Source organism: Ascaphus truei, chromosome 18 (assembly GCF_040206685.1).
Source record: "Ascaphus truei isolate aAscTru1 chromosome 18, aAscTru1.hap1, whole genome shotgun sequence".
In the NCBI taxonomy this organism is placed as follows: Eukaryota; Metazoa; Chordata; class Amphibia; order Anura; family Ascaphidae; genus Ascaphus; species Ascaphus truei.
Window position 1 is genome coordinate 23,503,467 of NC_134500.1, and position 22,502 is coordinate 23,525,968.

Consider the following 22,502-nt stretch of genomic DNA (forward strand, 5'->3'; position numbering starts at 1 on the left):
CCACCGCATGTATGTAACAGTTCCCCTTTTGTGTATTTTTGTATGGCCCGCCCTATCTTTTTTATGTACCAAAATAAACCGTTTGAGGGGGGGGCAGGGGGGGAAGAGAACAACAACAAAACACGTTCACTTTTTTAAAGCTCTATGCACAAATCGGACAGTGCCAACTACTACAGTACATATATGTAATCGGCTTTAATTGTAATAAATGTGAACATTTTAAATAAAAATGCTAACAAATGTAGTTTGTTATTTAGGGGGGAAAAATTACATAACACACATTCACTTTGGTGCAGAGAATGTGGAGTATTCTCTTGTTTACTATAGATGTGTAATAGGATACTTCCATGTCCACAAAATGTTAATTATAGTTCAGTAAATTATAACTTGGTTGTTTTTTTTGTTTTTTTTCAAGAACAGTTGAAATACTGGTTTATATTCAAGGGACCAACCAGAAAATGTTACACTTGCCTGTGAGTTCTTGTGACCACGAGATAAGTTGCTACAAGCCCTGAATAAAACTCACACTTAGGTTCTCATCCAGAGGTAAGTGCTAATAACGTACGGTTCTCAGAATCATTAACCAACCTTATTTTCGCCAAGGTTAATGCATATCCACAATGCTCATTATCTGCAAAACCATGACTGCTACCTAACTCATTAGCATGGACTTAACGCCACCTTCAAACATGTGGAGAGATAACGGTGCACATAAAAAGGTATATGTACTCATTTTGTTATGCAGAGTATTTAAATGGCTTAACCAGCAGGTTTCCCAGGTATCTCAGGTGTGTGCCTTTTTGTGCACAGGTGGATCTCCACATGTTGTATAAAAGGTGTTTTTCGGGTGGTATATAAGCCTCTTGGGACCCTAATAAAATAGGACTCTTCTCTCCTCATATTTCAGGGTCTGGATGGAAGTATGACTTGACTATCGTCTCGTTAAATACCTATGTTACCTATAACGGAGCTTTGTGCAGCGACATCTTTTCTAAACTCGCTCACAACAACGCATCTCAAGGTCTTCTTCCCAAATTATTAATCACATTTTAGAAAAATACTGAAGAGCAATACGCCAGGGAGAGGGGGGCAGAAGTCAGAACAGATGAAGTTCGTGCCTCAGGTAAGACTCAAGTAGCCAGGTAAAGTATCTGCCATACACACCGCCGCAGCACTCAAAAATAGCCGCTTCATACCCATGTAGCTGTGCCTCAGACCCAACCGGATTAGCACCTCCCACTCCTGAAGCTCCGGCACTCCCTGAAAACGTTGTAACTGCTGAGGCATTCTCTTCTGCGGTAGAAGCACCGAAAGGAAGTGGAATGTGTGGTATAGTCTCTAATATTTGCCACTGGACTTTTTCACGGTTGGGTTTTGAGGCTTTAAGCCGCAGTTCTCCCCCTTCCCACCTTTCTTTTTCTTTTCTTTCCTTTACCTGGATAGGAAGCAGAAGATCCCCGGAGCGGAGATGTGTTAGAGAGTTACCGGTAAAACTGGTACTGTACATCCCTGTATTTAAGCGGGCCTACGGGACGCCGTAACGGAGGAAATCAAAGTCCTCCAAAGTCTCCGCTCACCACGTTTACAAACTTAGCATTTTTTTTTCTTCTAAATTTCGGTTAAAAAAAAAAAAGGGCATGAATTACCCGGATGTGACACCTTAAACATGTCCGTGACCGAAGAAACCCCAGGGGTGAAAATACCGCTGGATCCAAGGACAATGATCCTAGCCTTGCCAATAGAGGGAGGAAGTCCCCATCAGCGTCGGCTTATATCACAAACTTTCAGCGGCAAGATGCTCCATAGCAAACACATGGAAAAAACAAACTGCTCCTGCACGACGGCAAATTACAAACAAAATAATGATAATGGGAAGACTTCCCGCTTTCCTAAGAAAACACCGCCAAGACATTCTATAAAACACGGGACCCTTGGATCCACAGGTAACCTGCAGATAGGGATTAGAAAAAAAGTCCTGGGTCATTAAATGAAAGTATTGAAGTAATATGTGTGATTTCATTTTGTAAATAATTGTACAGCTGAAGAATGTTTTTTTATATATATACACACACACACACACACACACACACACACACACACACACACACACAAATATCACTTGTGAGCACAATGGTGGAGGTTTTTCGTGGCGTTTTCCACCCACCAAACTTAAATAATGTATGACACACACACACACACACACACACACACACACACACACAATGGACTTGCTACTCCCTGCCCCCCCCCCTTTTTATTTTCTGTATCCCTAACCCTTTTCCAAAATCAAACTCAACAATAAAATATAAGTAATAAAAACCACATGTTAGTTGCTTTAGTACATCTCAGTCCCATGATGAACTGCACCTTTGACTCTGGCTTTTTCTTTGTAATTTCAGGGCCATTGTAAATATTGTGTCTGGTTTCGCAACGTCCTCAAATCCATGCTAAATCCCATCCCCACGGAGCCAATGAATGAAGCGGCATTATTGTAACTAGTCGAGTGGCACTCTGCAGGGAGTCAAATCCGGCATACACAACCTGCTCCCTGTGTGACGGATGCTATGTTCAAGTGCCCACTTTGCACCCAAAACACGTGGTGTTCAGACTGGTACCCAGAATAGATCACAGGATCCCAACGTTTAAAAAAGATTTTCTGCAAGCCAATCAATTTGTGGTATGACGTTGTGTTCCTTTAATCCCGTTGCTGGCCACTTTGGCAGCACTGGTGCTAAGGAACCAGCCTCTGTTATTGAATATGGATTGTACGATGTCTGAAAGATATTTTGCCCGAGGCACTGGAAGATTACGATGCTTGCTCGAGGTCACATGGAGAGCATACACTGGGGTTGGAACCCAGCTTCCAGGCTGTGACATTACCAATGAGCCACAGTCCTCCTTCAGCCTGATCGAACAAACAGCTTTTTGTTTGCACGGACAACGAACGCACTATAGTCACAGAACTGCGCACATCAGACACTTGTTTCATTCTCTGTATACTATGGCAGGTACAGCGTAGAGCAGGGCTGGCCACCTCCAGTCTTCAAGACCCACCAACAGGTCAGATTTTCTGGAGATCCTGCTTCAGCACAGGTGGCTCAATCAGTGGACCTGTGCTGAAGCAGGGAAATCCTGACCTGTTAGTGGCCCTTGAGGAATGGAGTTGGCCATTCCTGGTGTAGAGGGACACTGCTGTGAAATTATTCCTGCCACATCAAGTTACCCAAAAAGAAAAAATCATGTAAACATTTTAAAAGCAGCGATTCCCCTAATTGTTATAGGATCTAGATTATTTCCCCTCCCCCCCTACCTCCATGCACCGCCTGTTTAGGCAATTCTTGGCTTTCTGGGCCTTGCATTGCCAAGATCAGTATCACTGTCAAACACCAGAAAGCATACAAACAAAAAGGGAGCGCAAAAGGACAGTACCAATTATGAAATAAAACCACTTTATATCAATATAAAAACTTACACTATCACATAGGAGTGAATATAATCCACACGGTCCCTTCCATAATTCGACAAGGTGGTCCCGTGAGGTCCCTTAGGTACAAAAAGATGTTACCGGAATAACCCGAATCCACTGAAGGGGCCGCACTGAAGTCCTATTTGGAGAACGCTGCAGAGCTCCCAGTAGCGTCCTCGTGGAATCACGACAACGCCGAGCGTCTGACATCACGGCGTCCTGCATGAATAGCGTGACGACCTGTAGCACCTCAACGCGTTTCACGTCACAACGCTTCGTCAGGGGGTGGGTTGCTACACTAGGGGCTATTCTATATAGAACGATCCCTTCCAATAGGTTAAAATCTAACTTGTAGTATTATTATCTCATTAGGGTACAATACAAGGCAAACAACAGGCAGGCTTTCTGGGCCTTGCATTGCCAAGAGCAATATCACTGCCAACCAGCAGAAATCCCCTGAAAAAAGGAGGACATGCAATAGTTACAATGCTTTTTTATAAGCTCATCCATTTTCAGCTGCCTGCCTCTCACCTGTCACGTACAAAATTCCTGAAACATCAGTGGAAAGGCCACAGCATCACAGGACAGCCCCTAACGCCAGGTCCCCGCTGCGGGGACTAGAGGCGTCCCTAATGGGCCGGGCCCACTGCAAGGGGTGGACAGTTTTTCCTGAAGACAGGAAAATTGTGAGCAATACTAGCGATGGAGCGCTAGGCCATGCCACAGCCAATGAGGGTGAACCTGCCGGGTGATGTCATGGCCGCGCCCCCGTCACACCCCCCCCCCCCCTTTGCAGCTCACTGCAGACCGGGGAAGTCGGCTGCACGCGCTGCCTGCCTCGCAGACACTGGGGCCGTAGCCTTAGGCCCGGGCCATAGAGGGGTGGGGAGAGCGGAGGCGCGCTAACGCTGAGGCTCGCCTGCTTCAGTCAGCGCGATTGCACGGACTTGCAGGCGAGCCAGCGTGCACGAAAGGAGCCGGGGGGAGGTGGTTGGAGGCGGGGCAGTGACGTCGCTGGGCCAATCGCCCGCAACGCACTGACGTCAATGTCACGGCGCCGACGTCACAGCGCCGTGACGTTGACGCTGCTGTGCTGTGATTGGAGGTTTTCAGCCGACAGCGTGCTGAAAAACAGCTTGGCGCTCGGCTGAAACCTCCAACGCCACAGCACGCCTGCGGACGCTCGCGTGAGCCCCCTCTCAAGGCATCCTCATTGAGGATGCAGGGGCTCAGCGCGGAGCGTCCGCACGCCTCAGCACGGCCTGTCCGTCTATGGACTCGGCCTTACCCTACAGTGACTACCCACTGTGCTTCTCCAACACCACTAAACACTGCGTTAGCCCTATTATTTCCCAGGAACAGAAGCGATAAGTATTTTCCTTAGAAATTGAAGGGTGGCCACTGATGGTAAGCTTGGGGCTGTTTAGCTAAAGTGGAGTCAATTACATAGTTACATAGGAGACGTGTCCATCAAGTTCAACCTATGCCAAGTTTACATGACACATACTTATCGTACATTTGTGTTTACAGTATATTGATCCTGAGGAAGGCAAACAAAAAAACAAAACCTTGATATTTCATCCAATGATCTCATAAGGGGAAAATAAATTCCTTCCTGGATCGTCACCCTTCCCGTGTTTACTTATTTGGTAAATCCCTGTACACCTTTCCTTTCTAAAAACATTTCCAACCTTTTCTTGAAGACATCTATTGTATCTGCCATCACAGTCTCCATGGGTAATGAAGTCCACATTGTTACTGCCCTTACTGTAAAGAACCCTTTCCTTTGTTGCTGGATAAATCTCCTTTCCTCCAACCTAATAGCACGAAACAGCTGGTTGGGACACAAAAACATCCTTAATTTGAGACGGTTATTCTGCCCTCAAAATCCATGTACCCTATGTGCCATGTCATTCGTTTTGTGCGGCAGTATACGATCACTTTCTTGGTCTTTCCTCTGCTACTTTTCAATTTCAATAACCAATATTACTAAATACACAACACAGACATCTTCTGATGGGCGAGTAAAACAATGATGCAGAGATGCCTGCGATCATACTGTAGATAAGCTTAAGGCCTCGTCCCCAGGGATCGCGACGGCGTGCGCAGCGCGTACAAAGAGATGGCCCTCTATGGTGCCGGCCACAGTCCACGCGTGCGGGGGCACGATCAAAGCGATGGCACGACCATATTTCCAAAAGACAAGAAATTTGTCTATGGGCGCGGCGGACGAGCAATAGCTACGTCACGGCGGCGGTTCAGCCAATTACGGCGAACAATCCGCATGACGTCATGGCCGCAACCCCCCCCCCCCCCCAATGAGCAATCAGAAGACCACTGATCAGTGCAGAAACGGGTGGACACGCCCCCAGGTGCTCCAACGCGCGCACCGACTGGGGCCTAGCCTTAGAAAATCACACTCCGAGGTTCTACTCCTAATAACTGTTGGACCTGACGAGGAGTAGTAGATTTGTTGTAGGTTTGCGATACTTTTAAAATAGATCAAAATGGGACGACAAGAACAGCGTCAATCAGAAAGCTGCGTGAAGAGCTCCTATTAAAGCTGCAGTTCAGTCAATATCCTGCATGTGTGTTTTTTTTAATAAATCAGTTCTGTAGTAAGAAAAAATACTTTTAGCATTTTCTGTTTTAAAAAAAACAACTTTGAAAGACCAATTTTCTTGTATTCTATTTTAACAGACATTTGCTAAGGCACTGCCCCTTCATGTCCTGTCACAAGCCCTGGCACACCCCTTTGTCAGCACTGCCCTCCCTCTAGCACATGTAACTGCAGGAGTGCTCATGAATATTCATGAGCTTCCACTGACGGACTGAAGCAGAATATAAACAGATCCCTTCACTAATTATGTCACCAAATTTTGCCGATCAATACATGGAGAACGAATTGACCTGCAGCTATACAGTTCTTTAGGTAATTAGAGATTGCCCACATGAAACTATTGAAGTAAAAAAATAAAAATAAAAAATAAAAAAAAGACTGAACTGCAGCTTTAAATGGTATAAGCTGGCAACAAGTCTAAGAAGTCTTATTCATTACGCTTCAAAAAGTTCAGATCGCAACAAGATCACACGACAACTGCTATTGACGTGAATGCTTGGCACTATTAGAGCTTAATGAATAAGGCCCTGAATGCTTGGCACTATTAGAGCTTAATGAATAAGGCCCTAGGGGTTTCTAAAAACATCCAACATTATTATTATTAATAATTGAAAATAGAAAAAAATGACTGCAGAACTTTACAAAAAAAGCACGTGATCAGAATAAAAATACATTATTTTGAAGATATATTCCACATGACATCTACAGCTGGGCTCTAATGGCTTTCCAGCTGGTGGAAACCAATTAGAACCTTTTCTTTTAGTTTGATGCTATTCCCTAAAGGCATTGGGTTGGGGGGGGGGGTGGGGGGGGTTACAGCTGTTTTGCCACTGCCTAAAAGGTAAATTTGTAGAATGAACATTTAAAATGAAACTGCACCGTAGTTACCTATAAAACTATATGCAGTCCGGACGCACAGCCCTCTCTACAATTACGTGAGAGCTTTCCAGTGTCAATCACCACCTGATATTAATATCCGTTCCTTAGCCAGGTGCAGAACAGGATTTGCAGTTGCTAAACTTTTGTGCCCACACAAATGATATTAGCAAGTGAATAACTCCCTAAAACTCACTTGCCTCTGTGTATCCAATGCACAGAGCCACTGGCAGCTTCACGTTGCAAAGCCTGTCTAACCAGCCATGCACCGATCAGACGCAACAGGTCGAAAAGCTGTCTGTGAGTAGGTTAACTGGCTTTGCACTTCTTAAGCCCAGGCAGTGATCCTGTGTAATTCGGCAGGCATAAGCTTATAGGGGCCCATGTTGAAATGGACAAGAAGCAAAGAGGTGACAGTGTGTGCTCATTTGCATGCCATTACCCAGAATCCCTGGCTGCAGTGAAGCATTGTATGCTAAGAGATAATGGGGAAAGGCAGGGTTGCAGACCAGGATTGCCCCCACAATGCCGTGCGCTATGCTTTGCCAAATGCAGCTCTCCGTGAATCTCTTCAGGCTGTCGGTTATTATCCCTCCGCAGCGTGCGGGCACTCTCCTGACATTACAGTACATCAATTATCATATGCAGCTGCTTTATTGTGTGTGCATTGCCATAGAATAATCTTTAATTATCAGAAGGTTACACTAATATAGAAGCCTGGCAATTGCAATTTTATTTTGGCTAGAGCAATTGGAACGGATATTTCAATAGTCTATCACAGGGGCGCGCTGCATTTTTTTCGGGGGGGGGGGAGGGGGCACAGCGGTTGCAGAGGCCCTGCGCTCTTCCGCAAGGCATTTAAATGAAATGCCGGGGGACGCCGCGAGGCCTCTGTAACTTCCCTTACCGTGACTCAGTCGGCTTGGACGAAACATCATCAAATGACGCTGGGGGTCACGTGACCCCGCGGCGTCATTTGACGCTTCAGACTAGGTTAGGGGGGCGCGAGCAGTGGGGGAGAGCAGGTATGGGGGCGCAGGGCAAAAGGTTTGCGCACCCCTGGAAGGCTGTCTCATGTATCCATGTTCTCACTGGCACATACCTGCCAAATACAGTATTACTTTATTAAAGCAGCAACACCTGCCCCCAGAAATAAAATAACAGGAGGTAGTTAGCAGGCTGCCCTAGGAAATGAAAAAAAGTATAAACTTTAACTTGTCTATTTATTTTTAGTGAGCTGCACAACTGTTTACATCACCTGTCGCCATCTTTGTGCGACAAAAGATTTTTAATATAATCCACTTTTGCCAAGACAGTTCCAACGCTCGAGTATAACAAGATACTCGTTACTTACCGGCACCTCCTACAGGCCGCATGGATATTTTAGCAGAACTTATAGGAACCAAGTTAAGTCAACTAGTTTATCTATTTATTTGAGAGCGCAACAAGAAAGGCCATATAATTATGCTGAGAGAGCGCCTCAATGCACCGACTGAGAAAAAGGACACGGACGGAAGCAGGGGAGCCTGGTTCAAACAATGACTGCTGCTTGTGACCTTGGGCAAGTCACTTTGTCTCCCTATGCCTCAGGCACCAAAAATCCAGACTAAAGCTGCGGCCAGACAGGGAGTGAGCCGTGCGCGGTGACGTCACGCGCTCAGCCGGGCGATTTATGGCCAGCTAGGTACGCTCGGGGGGGCGTGTCCATGACATCACAGAGCTGGCTCGCCCTCATGGGCGAACCACTCACGTTACGTGCCAGCGGACGGCATATTCAAAATTTGCTTGCCTCTGCAAGCAGCTAAGCGCCGAGCATGCGCAGGCTGGCCACACACATTGCAACAATGCGTTTCATCGCGGCCAGTGCGCCCGCCCGCTCAGTGTCACCCTGGACGAGGCCTAAGCTCCTCTGGCCAGGAACGGTGTCTGCGCGCTATATTGTAATTGTGAAGCGTTCTGTGTCCTATTGAGAGAAAACCACCATATGTAATACAAAGGAATTATTATAAATTTGAAGGATTGTTTCTGCAATACTGACGAGGGACATTTCCTTGTTTAAAAGGGACCGAAGTAAACTCATTCCAGTGACGTGTTTAAGGGGTCTCGTCTGGGTAATTGATACCCCTTTTACCCAAATCTGAGACCTATAAGTATTTTTAAAAGTTAGAATAGGGAGGGGTTCTGTTCCCCTTTTGCGTGAGCTGGCAGGACGGCCAGAGTCCCCCCATCCCCTTAAAGCTGCAGCTCAAGCAATATCCTACAAGTGTTTTTTTTATAAATCAGTTCTGTACTATGAGAAAATACTTGTAGCATTTTTTTTTTTTAAAACAGCCCTGAATTACATTTTTAATGTATTATAATGTAACAAGCATTGTTTGTTCCTATAGTAACCATTTACAAAGTCATATCCCCTTCCTCTTCTGAAACAGACTCTGGCACACCCCCTTTTGAGCCCTGCCCTCTCAGTGCACAAATTGTATCTAGTGACTGCCTGGTCACATGACCTTCCTCACAGAACTTTGCATCTTTGGTCCTCTTCTGCTGCACAGACAGCCACTTAGTGAAAGGAAAAAAAACCAGCAGCTTGAACTGCTGCTTTAACTTGAGTCTCTGCAGGACAGGGTGGGGATAAAAAACACTTGATTGACAAACCCTTCCCCATTCAGATGCGTCTGAGAAATTAAGTGGCTGACTGTTGGATGTAACCCTTAAAGCTGCATTATTTATTGCAGTATAGACAAATTAATTTCTCGCTTAGGGATTCGGCATCTTTTTTCCCCCCTACAAAAACATCACCAGATTCTGTGGAAGCTTCCAAGGTACCAAATTAAGGTCAATGTTCATAACATGAAACTATATTAAATCAGGCCGTCCACTGCATGTTGTAAAAATGTAATCACTTATCTCAGTTATTGGCTGCCTCAAAAATGTAATAAACATTTGTGATTTTATTTTCAATAGGTCTTACACATTTTTTATCCGATACTTCTTGTTCAAAAAACAAATTAGCAATCTACCTGTAGGTTGTTCTATTCTCAAAAGTATTACCATGCAATAAGGTGTAATAATCCATTCAGTTACACTGAAAGGAAATGGTAGTAAAACCCGCAGCAATGTCCGTCCAGAATAAGGGCCCAGATTCGCCAAGCTCCGCTAAATCAGGGCTTATAACAGGACGTTGCCTAAGAGAGGAGCGGTTGTTATGTTCCATGAGGTTAACGCGTATCCTCAAAGCTAATTATATATGCAAGAACGTCCGTTCTGCATCTCATTTGCACAGGCTTAAGATCACAGAATTGTAGCACAGCGTCGCATTATCTGCCTTAGCGGTGCTCCGGTCCAGACCCTGAGATGGGTCTTTAACGCAAGTTGACAAAGAGAGGGGAGGGAAAAAAACAACACTTAGGTGCTCAACTCCAGTCCTCGAGACCCTCACCCCCCCTCCCCCTCCACAGGTCAGAATATCCCAGCTTCAGCACAGGTGGCTCAGCCAGTCACTGCTTCAGCACAGGTGGCTCACAGTCTTGAGGGCTGGAATTGAGCACCACCGTTAAACCATAATCAACCTGCCCAGACCCTGTTAAAGTCCTATTTGAGGGTCCGTGCGGGAGTAGCGCCACATTTAGCTATGAACTAACGTAACAGAGTTTTGGGACTATGCAATGTTAGGATAGCAGCTCGTTTGCATGTCACTATCACAAGCGGCCATTAAGGTGAACGCAATGCTCCTCGCGAGACAAAATATTATTGTCCTTTGAAGATACACCATTTGTGTTAACGTCACGTAAGGTCGCAATTAGAGTTGCGGCGTGCGCCCGACATCACGCGCGAAACATGCGCTAGGCGGGAGGCGTGGCCATGACATCACGTGAGCGGTTCGCCCTCACCTGGCTGAACCGCTCACGTGACGCGAAAAAAAAACTAATTCAATTGTATTTTCAAAAATCACACGCACGCTCTGGCCTGCCTCGGAGGCACGGCCTCTTGCTCGCGGTGCGCGTGCGGCCACTACAATCGCGGCTACTACAATCGCGGCCTTAGGGGACAGAACGGAGCTTTGTGCTGGACATGGCCCAAAAATTGAAGTCAATGCAAAAGCATTTCAGCAATGCGGAGCTGCAGGCACCCGACACACACCTGATCCTCAAATGGGTTACCCCTACCAGAGCATGGAGGCTTGACATTAAATACGATATACTATGGAGACGTTTTGCTTTTCTACGAAAAAGGATAAACTCAAAAAGATCTAAATGTTTCAAGTCTTTGATTTGACGTTTAATGATAAAACACCAGGGGGGTTGGGTTATCAGACATCCCATAACGGTTTGCCAATTTTCATTACATTAGAGATAGAATACCAATGGTCATGATATTAACCCCAGATGGTTCCGGTTGCAAAATACTGGGTCAGTAAAGGGCAGGGGTGGCCAACTCCAGTCCTTAAAGCTAACAACAAGTCCAGTTTTCAGGAATTCCCTGCGTCAGCACAGGTGGCTCAGTCGGGTCGCCTGCGCTGAAGCAGGGATAGCCGGACCTGTTGGTAGCTTGAGGATGGGAGTTGGCTACCCCCGTTATCGAGTCACCCGTTTGGATTCTGCTTCTAAAACCTCTCTTATTTCACTGAAAACTGCACAGTCAAAGAAAATCCAGACCTGGTCCCAACGCTTTAATGAGGATAAGGCCGCGCTTATAGTGCCGGCGACAGCGCCGCGAATTCGCCCAAAAACAAAAGCATTGCCGCCGCCGCGTGCGCTTATAGTGCACGCGACGGCGACAAGAGACGCCACCGTCGCGAAAACCCGCCGCCGGCAAAATTTCATTTTTCAAGGGCCGTCGGCGGCACTATAGGCAAAGCCTAAGAGAGAAGTTTGTTGCTAAGACTAGGGGCCGAAATGTAAAATGTATTCGGAATCCCCGACACCCTTCCTTCATGTCAGAGGCCTTGGGTACTAGGAAAACACTATGTAAAATCTCATACAGAACAGAATTTTCTGAGCTAAGTCTGTCCACTAAAATACTGGTGTCTTCTTCAGCACAACCTTTAATTCTGTGGAGATGAATCATCGGGTGGTTAAAGCAATAAGGAAAAACTGTGCATGCATAGGCAATTATATGCAATGTAGCCAGCGTATTTCCAAAATAGAGACTGCAGTATTCGGAATTGGTATTGGAGACGCAGATATAGCTTACAAAAAAACACTTATTGCTGGAGTAACCGGGAAATACACGGCCTCTAGCACTGAACTCGTTAAAATAATAGTAAGGTAATAGTATTTGGTTGTTCCATGTCAAAGACACTGCCCTCAACACTGGGGTATTCCATCGCCCAATGGTCAGGTGGCTTAAAAACAAGTAGTGGTGCTATGAATTACAAAAATGTCTACACTTGTTAAATACTGGGGTACAGGCCTGAACTGCAATTAAGAAAGGTTTAGGCCAGGGGTGGCCAACTCCAGTCCTCAAGGACCCCCGACAGGGCAGGTATTAGGGATATCCCTGCTTCAGCACAATCAGAATGACAGCCATATGTGCTGAAGCAGGGATATCCTTAATACCTGGCCTGTCGGGGGTCCTTGAGGAATGAAGTTGGTCACTCCTGCTTTAGACAATATTTACCATCTAGAAGAGGAATGGAGAGTCTAAAATACATCCAGGTGCTTTAAAGAGGAAGTTTGCAAAGGGGAAGTTGGTGTTACTCTGTATCCCTTAGTATTATTATAAATACTCTTCAACCACTTACTTCACAAGCATTAGGTACAGCACATACTTCTATAGTATGACATTAGCATTCTGCAAAAGGTAGAGGCTACTTCACTTGTTCAGCCTTGTTTAACCGGTAACAGGATAAAAGACGGGTTCAGCATGATCATTACCCAACACTAATATGTCTAGTCCCGACCCTAGCCAGCACTGCCTGAGGCCTGATAACCTGGGAGAAAATCAGTGCCGGCTAAATCAGGGAGAAGGTTATAGTGTCGCCCACCTGTATATAGACACCTCCTTATGCAAAACAGAATAAGGTAACAATGTTAGGAACTTGCTATCTGATGTGGAAACAAGATTTTGAAGTCCTGTCAAATCTCACAGGCCTCATTCAGCATGCGGTGACGCCGCTTCCCCGTGCCAGACAAGATTATTCATCCGTTTATGTACATGGAGCCTCTCTGGCTTGGGAAAAAGCAGCTCACCGCTTTCATCCCATTCCCTTACAGAGGCAGAGGGTCCTGCCACCTCCGTGGCCACCGACCCGTCGGCACTTCCTGATCACGTGACCGCTTTTCGAGAGTGATCACATCTCGGTTTTTCGGCCATCAGGTCAGATGTGGCTCCACCCCCCCATCATCATCGTCATCGTGGTACATGATCAACAATCACTTACAGCCTCTAAAAAAAGAAGCGCAGAGGCCAATGGACATACTGTGCCCCGGGTGAGGCTATCCTTGACGTCTACCGTTACATCATTAGGGCACTGAAGAGGTTAAATAGGGACCATAGATTTTAGGAGGCACCTTGACTTACCCTGTTACCACAGCACTAACCAATGCCTGTCTGCAAAATGAGACTGAAAATGTATGCTCACAGTTCAGCAAAATGTGCTCCTCTGCTAAACAGAGTCATGATTTTCTTTATGCCGCCGCACAAGCACAATGAAAAATGAAATAAATCGTTGCCTATTAAAGCAAAAGCTGTGTTATTTCTATTAAAATGACACTGATCTATGTATACTGTATGTGGATCATGGATCTAAAATGGGGCACATGTATCAATGTAAGGGGGGGGGGGGAAGACTAAGGGTCTTCTGCTCTCCGTTGTATTTCTTCAATGTGGCGGAGATTGTTAACGGGGGAGATATATGGAACCTGAAACCCGGTGAATATTCTGGTGCAAAGAAAAGTAAATAGTGTACAGAACTGGTTAAATCCCATTTTATGTGCACAGGTGAAATGTTATTTGCACTAAACTGGTTTGTACAAAGCAGAACGAGACCAATGTACCTTGGGAACATTTACACTCAAAGATGCAATGTGGAACTGCTTCAGTTCGCTTCACAATTACTTGAGAGACAATAAAATGAAAAGAACTAAGATATTCTCCACAAGTAGAAGACGGCTTCACCGCATGTTTAATAAGGAAGGGCCAGGCACTTCAAGACACGTTGTATCATGTGCACCCTCTTGTAATTTGGGGGAGTGTTAATTCAAAGAGATAGGAAGGAGATAAGCAAAATATTTTCTATTGGTATGCGCACAGTCCTACAAGTCTGTCCATAATCTTTATCCAATTAACGTTAAGAAAAAATCCACCAGCTCTCTGCGGAAATGTCCCTTGGACCAGGACCTGATTATCACACTTCATGTGGACAGGAAACTCATTGACTAAAAAACATACTTGACCTGCCAACTTTATCAATGATACTTATATGCTTATTCGAAATATTTGTTCGGCTGCAGTTTCTTACCTGGTAGAAGCACAGGTTTCAGCTTTTTAATCTTGGTTTCGGGACTTAATTTGTCTTCAGGCTAAAATAAAAAATAAAAAAATACCATAAAACCCCTTTTATATTGCACATATACATACAGGATTTCTGTGCTGCTGATATATCTGCACAGTTTCTGAGACACAGAACATGTGCATTCTACACAGATATGCACCTAATACATGCAATGCATTCCTAATGAATCCCTGAAAGCTAAGATCCCCTTTGAGTTTTGTAGACATCTTGTATAGACCAACCACAGGCCTTCACTTTCCATTGTACAATAGTAAAGACCCCCAGCACAATGCATAACCCCCCTCCCCAATGCAACTAATGTACAGTATCTCAAGCCTTATTACTAAATAATATATATACAACCCCTTTACCTGGCATGGCAGAAGGTAGGATTTAAATGTAGGTCTGGGTGGCTTCAGTGAGAACATTGTTGATCCACATGCAAGTGTCCCCTAGTACAGATATTTAAAACCTGATCCCCCTGCTGATCCAGGAAGCAGCAGGCTGCGCTCTCCCGGAGATCCACTAGATCCTAATGCAAGCAAAGTGATCCTCTGCTGCTTGCTCCATGATTTGGGATCCCCTGGCTTCTGTTGCTTCTCTTTTCAGGCATTTCCCTCTCCCTTCTGTGTGTCTCTCACTCCCACACGCACTTTGTATTTGCTTTCTCACTGATTTCCTGTGGGTCTGTCCCCTTTCTTACACAGGCTGTGCCCATGTGCAGAACCAAGGGGGCTGCTGCTTGTGACGCCCTGTAACGCCATCTAGTGCCCACACAGGGTATGGCAATTCCATTGCTTTCTGCTTGATTAAGGGACTTTCTTTTATTACAAAACTATTATGGACATCTATAAAGGAGGGGCATGGTGGGAAATGCAGGATTAAATCAGCAAAACGTGTGAAAAATTATACTTAAAAAAAAATATCAGTTCTGTAGTATTAGATAACAGTGATTGTTTAAAGAAAAAAAACAACTAATGCCATTTAAATGAGTTTTAATATACTGAGCATCCTTTGATTTCTATAGCAGGTTTTAGCCCACCTCCCCAGCAGTGCAAGATCTTTGCAACACTTTCCTGTTTGTGATCATTTGTTGCTAATGTTCCCAGCAGTTTGAGCTACAAACTGTAACGATAGATAATGTTACCTTAGTAATATCCGGATACATTGTAGCACTTGTTATACTGACTGAAGGATTAATTGAAATGGAAAGGCGGCCATTATGTTAGGCACTCAATCGGGATTTTTACAGATATATAACAGGAACACCAAGCGATTTCCAGCTTAGGTAAGAATGCAGAATTATACATTGTCACATGCTTTATATATTAAATAAGAAAACAAGGGGGGGGGGGGGGTTATGTAGTATTGATGCTTTAATGGTCTCTGTACATTTTTTATTTAACATTTACTTAAAAAATCATGTAAAAAACTTGCATTTAAATTAATCAAATATCACATTAATGCATAAGAAATTGAATCCCAGGAGGGATTGTATATGGGCTAAGTTGGATTCTTATTGTGATACAGAAAAAAACATTACAATGCAGCCTGTTTATTTTTATATTTTCAACAAAAGACAGGTGACTGCCTGTCTGGGTGGGTGAGTGACTGGGTGAGTGAGTGAGTGAGTGGGTGCGAGAGTGAGCGAGTGGGTGCGAGAGTGAGCGAGTGGGTGCGAGAGTGAGCGAGTGGGAGAGAGAGTGAGCGACTGGGTGGGTGAGAGAATGAGCGACTGGGTGGGTGAGAGAGTGAGCGACTGGGTGGGTGAGAGAGTGAGCGACTGGGTGGGTGAGAGAGTGAGCGACTGGGTGGATGAGAGAGTGAGTGACTGGGTGGGTGAGAGTGAGTGACTGGGTGGGTGAGAGTGAGTGACTGGGTGGGTGAGAGAGTGAGTGACTGGGTGGGTGAGAGAGTGAGTGACTGGGTGGGTAAGAGAGTGAGTGACTGGGTGACTGGGTGGGTGAGAGTGAGTGACTGGGTGGGTGAGAGAGTGAGTGACTGGGTGGGTGAGAGAGTGAGTGACTGGGTGCGTAAGAGAGTGATGGTCTCTGTACATTTTTTATTTAACATTTACTTAAAAAATCATGTAAAAAACTTGCATTTAAATTAATCAAATATCACATTAATGCATAAGAAATTGAATCAGGTTATTTCACAACCCTGCCCCAAATAAATACCAGCGGGGAATGTTTCCCTGCAAAATCCTAGAGAATGTGTTCCTTTGATAGAGGTGAGGTAAAGTTTAAAGGAAATAATTAACTGACCCCCATCCCCAGGAGGGATTGTATATGGGCTAAGTTGGATTGCCCCTTTAAAGAGGTAACACATTAGTTGTTGCTCTTCTGTTCTGCACCCCTCCTCGTGTCTTTACTGATGTATGAGGGCAGTTCCCTGTGTCCTGCTGAACCTTGGTGATCAACACCCAGGGCCGCCAACAGAAATCATGGGGCCCGGGACAAATGAAAGGAGCAGTCCTCCCCCTCCCCCCCCCAAACCCATACCCCCCCCCCATACCCATAGTGCCCCCCCCGAACCCATAGCACCCCCCCCACCCCCGAAACCCATAGCGCACCTACCACGAAAAAATATTTTTTAGCGCGCAACTTTTACTTAACTGTTTTCTTATTGTGATACAGAAAAAAACATTACAATGCAGCCTGTTTATTTTTATATTTTCAACAAAAGACAGGTGACTGCCTGTCTGGGTGGGTGAGTGACTGGGTGAGTGAGTGAGTGAGTGGGTGCGAGAGTGAGCGAGTGGGTGCGAGAGTGAGCGAGTGGGTGCGAGAGTGAGCGAGTGGGAGAGAGAGTGAGCGACTGGGTGGGTGAGAGAATGAGCGACTGGGTGGGTGAGAGAGTGAGCGACTGGGTGGGTGAGAGAGTGAGCGACTGGGTGGGTGAGAGAGTGAGCGACTGGGTGGATGAGAGAGTGAGTGACTGGGTGGGTGAGAGTGAGTGACTGGGTGGGTGAGAGTGAGTGACTGGGTGGGTGAGAGAGTGAGTGACTGGGTGGGTGAGAGAGTGAGTGACTGGGTGGGTAAGAGAGTGAGTGACTGGGTGACTGGGTGGGTGAGAGTGAGTGACTGGGTGGGTGAGAGAGTGAGTGACTGGGTGGGTGAGAGAGTGAGTGACTGGGTGCGTAAGAGAGTGAGTGACTGGGTGGGTGAGAGTGGGTGACTGAGTGGGTGACTGTGTGGGTGACTGAGTGACTGGGTGGGTAACTGAGCAACTGGGTGGGTGGGTGACTGAGTGAGCAGGTGGGTGGGTGACTGAGTGAGCGACTTGACTGAGTGAGCGGGTGGGTGACTGAGTGAGCGACTGGGTGGGTGGGTGGGTGACTGGGTGACTGGGTGGGTGACAGTTGAGTGCGTGCGTGGGTGGGAGAGTGCGTGCGTGCGTGGGTGGGAGAGTGCGTGCGTGCGTGGGAGGGAGAGTGCGTGCGTGGGTGAGAGAGTGCGTGCGTGGGTGGGAGAGTGCATGGGAGAGTGAGTGAGTGGGTTAGTGAGTGAGTGGGTTAGTGACTGGGCGAGAGTGACTGGTTGGTGGGTGACAGTGACTGGGTGGTGGGTGACAGTGACTGGGTGGTGGGTGACAGTGGGTGGTGGGTGACAGTGACTGGGTGGGTGACAGTGGGTGGTGGGTGACAGTGACTGGGTGGTGGGTGACAGTGACTGGGTGGTGGGTGACAGTGACTGGGTGGTGGGTGACAGTGACTAGGTGGGTGGGTGACAGTGGGTGGTGGGTGACAGTGGGTGGTGGGTGACAGTGACTGGGTGGGTGGGTGACAGTGGGTGGTGGGTGACAGTGACTGGGTGGTGGGTGACAGTGACTGGGTGGGTGGGTGACAGTGGGTGGTGGGTGACAGTGACAGTGGGTGGTGGGTGACAGTGACAGGGGGTGGGTGACAGTGACTGGGTGGTGGGTGACAGTGACTGGGTGGTGGGTGACAGTGACTGGGTGGTGGGTGACAGTAACTGGGTGATGGGTGACAGTGACTGGGTGGTGGGTGACAGTGACTGGGTGGTGGGTGACAGTGGGTGGTGGGTGACAGTGACTGGGTGGTGGGTGATAGTGACTGGGTGGTGGGTGACAGTGACTGGGTGGTGGGTGACAGTGACTTTGACAGTGACTGGGTGGTGGGTGACAGTGACTGGGTGGTGGGTGACAGTGGGTGGTGGGTGACAGTGGGTGGTGGGTGACAGTGACAGGGGGTGGGTGACAGTGACAGGGGGGTGGGTGACAGTGACAGGGGGGTGGGTGACAGTGTCTGGGTGGTGGGTGACAGTGGGTGGTGGGTGACAGTGACTGGGTGGTGGGTGACAGTGACTGGGTGGTGGGTGACAGTGACTGGGTGGGTGGGTGACAGTGGGTGGTGGGTGACAGTGACTGGTTGGTGGGTGACAGTGACTGGGTGGTGGGTGACAGTGACTGGGTGGTGGGTGACAGTGACTGGGTGGGTGGGTGGGTGACAGTGGGTGGTGGGTGACAGTGACTGGGTGGTGGGTGACAGTGACAGTTGAGTGGATGACTTACCCTGACCGGGTGGGTGCTGCTTCCTTGCCGCTTCCCCCCCTGTCCCCGATGTCCCCTTGGCAGCTGCCCGGGGTGGGAGGTGGGCATGGGAGGGGGGGAGTGCGTGGGAAGTGGGCTTGGGGGGCGCACGGGAGGTGAGCTCGGGGAGCACACGGGAGGTGGGCTCTGGGGGGGCACGGGAGGTGGGCAGCTGGGGGGGGGGGGGGCGAGATGCCAGGCGGCTGCAGCATTTTCCGCGGCTGCTGCTGGGTTGGCGCGCGGGAAGCTCTGGGGGCGGGGCCCGGGACGCCCGTGCCCTGTGTTCCCCGCTGTTGGCGGCCCTGTCAACACTAGATCCTCTACAGCAAAAAAATCGCTAAAGGTGGTATATTTTACCTTTACAGCCGTCCTAATGTGTTTAGTTCTATATCATCCTTAACAATGGAGTCATGTAATGATCTTGCGTTATAAAAAGTATGTTTTATAAAGTACAGGCCGTCCTCGTTTTACAACGCTTCGCTTTACAACGAATGGCTTATCCAACGCTGTGCAATGCATACCTACAGTATGTTCATTTATACAACGCCAAAACGGCTTATCCAACGCTCTTACGACGCTTTGCAAAGTTGTTTGTGTATATAATATATATATTATACTATATTATATTATACTATATAATATATTATATTTTTATATTATATTATATATTATGTTATATTATATATAATACAGAATATACACTATATAATTTATGTGTGTGCTGCGTATCTTATTGTCTGCGTAAAATATTTTGTGTATTTTAGCATTAAAAATGCCTTCAGGAACGGAACCTTTCATTTAAACAGTGTTCCTGTCGGAAAACATGTTTCGCTTTACAACGTTTCGCTATCCAACGCCATTTTGAGTAACGCATTGTGTCGGATAACCGAGGACTGTCTGTATATCGGAAGCTACAAGTTTAATCAATAAACTGACCTCCATGGAGTAGTAGAATGTTTAGGATACATGAGCTGGGCTTCAGAAATCATTGACCTTCCTTAGGCCGCATCCATGGTGAGCGCGACTATGTGTGTGATGGGGCGCGCAGCGCGCTCAAAATGCTGTTTCTCAATGAGGCAGGCCATAGAGTGCGCGGCCGCGATTAGAAGCGCCAGCGCTCGCGATCCATGAGGAAACCAATAAATGTGTTTGTCGCGCGATGGGCGGGTTACGGGAGCGGTTCTCGCTTCACACAATTGTTTCAGTCACGTGTGCGGTTCACCCAATGAGGGCGAACCAGCTCCGTGACCTCACGGCCACACCTCCCGGTCGCGTCTACCCCTAGGCCGCAAATCACTGCAGCTACAGGCGCATGGCGCAAGCACAAGCACGGCCACGCGCTCACCATGGACGCGGCTTGTGGAGTACAGACGTGCTATCTTGACCCAGTTCACTCTTGTGAATATATGGAGAAATTCCATCAACAGCGGAAAGATTAACACATTTTTTTTTTTTAACATTCACACAGTTTATTTTTTTTATAAATGAAATACTATTCTTTTATTAGTATAAAAGAACATGCAGTAAACAGCATTATACGCTCCCACCTACTCAGCAAGAGCTGTGCCTATTCTTTTTAATGTCTTGTACCTATGGCAGCTATTTCTGCCTGTGTTTGAGAGCCGTTGAGAGCACCAGTACCTGGCTCTATTTAGCTGAAGCTCAAAAGCTTGGGAGCTTAGAAATCGATGATAATTGATCAGCTTGTTATAGGGAAGTTATCCCTAGTACAGTATTTTTATTTTATGTATATATGGGTTTATGAAAACAAATCCAAAAATACAGGTGTTTTATTGGTAAAATAAATTGTGTATATAATAAATTGCATATGGACTGGTTCTCACTTGCTTAAAAAGTCCTATAGTATATGTATATCTTTATTTCTATAGCGCCATCCAGGTACATAGCGCGTCACAGCAGTAATACACGTGACATGATGATGTAGCACATAATGGGAATAAGTGCTTCGGACATAAAAGTAACTCTAGGAAAAGGGTCCCTGCCCCAAAGAGCTTACAATCTAAGTTTTTCATTGAAGAACTAAAGTGCACCATTTCCATGTGCCCACGGCTAATGGATCGGCAGCATTAGGGAGTTCAGCCAAGAGTCTTGCAAAAATTGTGCAATATTGAGAAACTCTGTGAAACACAAAATCTCGCAAATGTTGCCAATGTCCACAAGTTTAGAAGTCCAAGTTGATCCCTGAGTTAGATACTGGCAATTGTCAATTTTGTCAAAGATAGTCCAAAATACACAGATGTCATGTTTATTATGTTGCCATGCTGTATGAGATAGGGCAGTGCGGCTATTGGTACATTCATTGCTGTGGCCTGTTTTCACTCTGTTGTAATTAGCTCGGCAAGTCGAAGAGGCTTCATAGAAGAGAACCACTATAGAATACTATTCCGCCCAACAGGCCTGGTCTTTATGGGACTGCCCCAGTTTCCTTGTCTCAGCCCACAGTCCCGGGTGAGAAGGGGCTCAGTGTGGGGGTGTGTGTATGTGTACTGGGCCTCATTGTGAGTGTGTATTTTTGTGGGCTGGGGCTCAGTGTGTATGTATATGTGTGTCCTTGGGATCAGTGTCACACGTAAGGGCTCAAAGTATACAGGGTATAATGGACGCTACTCCGAAGGGGAGGCGGGTCCAATACAAGTAACACATCCAAGTACTGTAAATGCACCTCCCTATGAGTATTAAGAGTGGTCACTCAGGGAGGCACAGTGTCTATGAGTAACCAAGAGTATGTAAAGCAACGTACAAATATGTCGAGTGTTGTGTGAGGTGTCCCCATACCTGAGGACCTAAATAAAGATTGAATTGTACTACTAAAGCTCTGCTTTTCCTCTTCTTGTACCTTCGTATCTAGACGGGAGCACGCCAACGGAACGCCGCACAGGACAGTGGTTGTGTGAGCACTCACTATACACCCATCCCACGGGTGATACTCAATTATTGCTTTGATTTAAACAAACCACTTGGCTATACAACGGGTGAACTTCAGGACATTAGTGATGTTACATCTGAGACAACTCAGCCTCCAGTACTGAATACCACACCCCTATGCAGGAGATTTTCACATAACCACGAACCTTACTTGTGATATCATACACGGACAGCATACCACCTGGTCATTAAATAGATGGCTCCACCCAAACTTACACAATTGTTTGAATATTCATATCAGTGTGTTCTCTATGATAAGTGTTTTTGATGCACTGATTGTGGGATTCGTTTCCCTAAAATATGCATATTAATGTATTAATGAGTGGGACCCTAGAGAAAGAGTAGTACAGACATACCCCGGTTTAAGGAAACTCACTTTAAGTACACTCGCGAATAGGTACATATTTTCAATAGCCCCATACCACTGTGTCCGTACGCTCGCATTGCGAGTACGGACACTTATTCTGTCCTACAGACACTACAGTAGTAGTGACGCACTGATTCCCCTCGCCCAATAGGCAAACGGGAGCCCGGGCATGCGCCTGTCA

General features: G+C 46.5%; 1 protein-coding gene across 2 annotated transcripts in view; it reads right to left on the reverse strand.

Annotated features, from left to right (window-relative positions):
• MTMR10 (myotubularin related protein 10) overlaps positions 1-15,157 on the reverse strand; it is an 86,410-nt gene extending 71,253 nt beyond the window's left edge. For both annotated transcript variants that reach the window (XM_075575863.1, XM_075575862.1), the window contains exons 1-2: positions 14,826-15,157; positions 14,422-14,482 (exon numbers count right to left, since the gene is read on the reverse strand). In XM_075575863.1, coding sequence (XP_075431978.1) covers positions 14,422-14,482; positions 14,826-14,882 — 118 coding nt within the window. In that variant the 5' untranslated portion in view covers positions 14,883-15,157. The remainder of the gene's footprint in view (positions 1-14,421; positions 14,483-14,825) is intronic.
• Between the last annotated feature and the right edge of the window lie 7,345 nt (positions 15,158-22,502).